The sequence below is a fragment of the Rutidosis leptorrhynchoides genome, chromosome 4 (assembly GCF_046630445.1).
Source record: "Rutidosis leptorrhynchoides isolate AG116_Rl617_1_P2 chromosome 4, CSIRO_AGI_Rlap_v1, whole genome shotgun sequence".
Taxonomy (NCBI): domain Eukaryota; kingdom Viridiplantae; phylum Streptophyta; class Magnoliopsida; order Asterales; family Asteraceae; genus Rutidosis; species Rutidosis leptorrhynchoides.
This window is the reverse complement of record NC_092336.1, coordinates 14,022,471-14,024,964: the sequence shown is the minus strand read 5'-3', so window position 1 is coordinate 14,024,964 and position 2,494 is coordinate 14,022,471. Positions and strand designations below refer to the sequence as shown.

Below are 2,494 nucleotides of genomic sequence, written 5' to 3'. Positions count from 1 at the left end.
TTAGTGTTTACCTAGTCTCGCTTTTATGGCGGAAACGATGTCTCTGTTAGTGACCTCGACTTGTCCGTTGGCCTGTGGGTAGGCCACGGAAGTAAATGACTGTTGAATGTCCATGTCCGCACACCAGTCTTTAAATGGATTGTGTGCGAACTGCGTGCCATTGTCGCTGACTATCTCTCGTGCTAATCCGAAACGACAAACAATGTCCTCCTATACAATGGTTAAGATTTTTCTTCCTGTAATCGTGCTTAACGGTTTCGCCTCAACCCATTTAGTAATGTAGTCGATTGCGACTACTAGGAATTAACGTTACCGACACCCCGTGGGAATGGGCCGATGATGTCGATCCCCCATTTGCAGAATGACCAAGCGGCGTGTATGGGAATCATGTTTCGACGAGGGGATCTGTTGACTGGAGCGTGTATTTGGCATGCCTCGCAGTTTACGATCAGGTCATACGTATCTCGGTACATGTGTGGCCAGAAATAACCCATTCTCTTGATCCTGCTAACTATCATTCGGTAGCCGGAGTGCGTTGAGCAGGCTCCCTCATGCATTCCTCGTATTATCTCTTTGGTCTGTGCCGGGCCAACGCACCTTAAGTAAGGCTCCGTGAACGATTTCCTGTATAGGATGCCGTTTTTAAAATAATACATTGGTGCCCGCATTTGTATCCTATGAGCTTGTAATTTGTCTTCCGGGAAGGTACCATCGGCAAGGTATTTTATGAAGGGTGTCATCCAACATTCTTCTTCTGTTGTGATTGTCGCCATGAGGGTATCCTCTTCAGTTGACTTTCTTTCCAGTACTTCAACCATAACTTTTTTGGTAAAGTGATCGTATAACAAAGAGGCAAGCTTGCTCAAAGCATCTGCTTTCTTGTTGCGGTTACGATGTATTTGTTTTACTTCAAACGTCGTGAAGGTGTTGGTTAGTGCCTTTGTAAGTTCTAGGTATTTTTGCATCGATGTATCTCTTGCTTCGAAGTTGCCGTTTAGCTGGCTTGCTACCAGTTGTGAGTCGACATAAGCTGTGAGTTGTCGTACGTCAATACTTTTAGCCAAGCTTAAACTGGATATTAGTGCTTCGTATTCGGCCTCGTTGTTTGAGGCGGCGAACTTCAACCGGATAGCGTAAGTTATTTCTTCTCCGTTTGGGGAAACGAGGAGTATGCCTAAGCCAGCCCCCTCCTCACTTGACGCCCCGTCCGTATATAGTTTCCAGAATTCGTCCATCCCTCTTCTTGTAACTGTGGTTTCGCCTTGCTTGATCATGTCGGAAGGGAGCTCTACCAGGAAGTCTGCTATGACTTGGCCCTTGACCGAATGTCTCAGGAGGAAAGTGATTCCGTGCTCTCCGAGTTCTATTGCCCATTTCGCCATTCTTCCGGAGATTTCCGGCCTGGTCAGGACGTGTTTGATTGGTTGGTCCGTAAAGACTTGTATCGGATGTGTTTGAAAATATTGCCGTAGCAGTCTGGCTGTGTGTACTAAAGCGTAAATTAGTTTTTCCATGGCCGGGTAGTTTACTTCCCCGTCTTGCAATACTTTGCTTACAAAGTACACCGACATTTGAGTTTTACCCCTATCGGAAATTAGGACCGAGATGATTGCCTCAGAGGAGGCGGTAAGGTATACCGTGAGGGTTTCACCCGGTATAGGTGCCGTTAATGCTGGCAGCTCTTTTAAGAATGCCTTCACATCCTGGAAGGCCCTCTCGGCCTCATCCGTCCATATGAAATCTTTTTTGCTCAGACAACCCTTTAACGTATGGAAAAAGGGGAGGGCACTGTCGGCGGCTCGTGACAGAAACCTTGTGAGTGCTGCTAGCTTCCCGTTTAGGCTTTGCACGTCTTTTTTGCTCCTGGGTGACTGCATGTCTTCGATTGCTTAGATTTTTCTTTGGGTTTGCCTTGATTCCTCTCGGAGTGATCATGAAACGCAAGAAACGGCCTTCTTCCATTCCAAAAGAGCATTTTGACGGATTCAGTTTCATATTGATTTTGCGTAGCGAATCAAACGTTTCAATGATGTCTAAAACCATTTATTCTTCTGTTTTGCTCTTGATGACGATGTCGTCCACGTACGCTTCGATATTTCGGCCGATTTGGTCCTGGAATGCTTTGTCGATTACCTGTTGGTATGTTGCTCAGGCATTCTTTAACCCAAATGACATTTTGGTATAACAGAAGATGCCTTTGTTCGTGAAGAATGCGGTTTTTTCTTCGTCGATTTCTGCCATTGGGATTTGTTCGTAACCCCTGTATGCATCCAGGAAGCTTAGGAATTGGAAACCTGAGAGGGACTCAACTTTCCAGTCGATTTTCGGCAGAGGGTAATTGTCTTTTGGGCATGCTTTGTTGATGTCTTTGTAGTCCACACACATGCGCCAAGATCCGTCTGCCTTCTTTACCATCACGGGGTTCGCCACCCATGTTTGATATTTTACTTTTTTCATTATACCGGCATCAACCAGTCATTGTACCTCGTTATCC

General features: G+C 45.9%; 1 protein-coding gene across 1 annotated transcript; it reads right to left on the bottom strand.

Annotated features, from left to right (window-relative positions):
• Positions 1-296: 296 nt before the first annotated feature.
• Positions 297-1,877, bottom strand: LOC139840419 (uncharacterized). Its single transcript, XM_071830686.1, has one exon. It carries the CDS (start codon positions 1,875-1,877, stop codon positions 297-299), a length of 1,581 nt encoding a protein of 526 aa, XP_071686787.1.
• Positions 1,878-2,494: the final 617 nt, after the last annotated feature.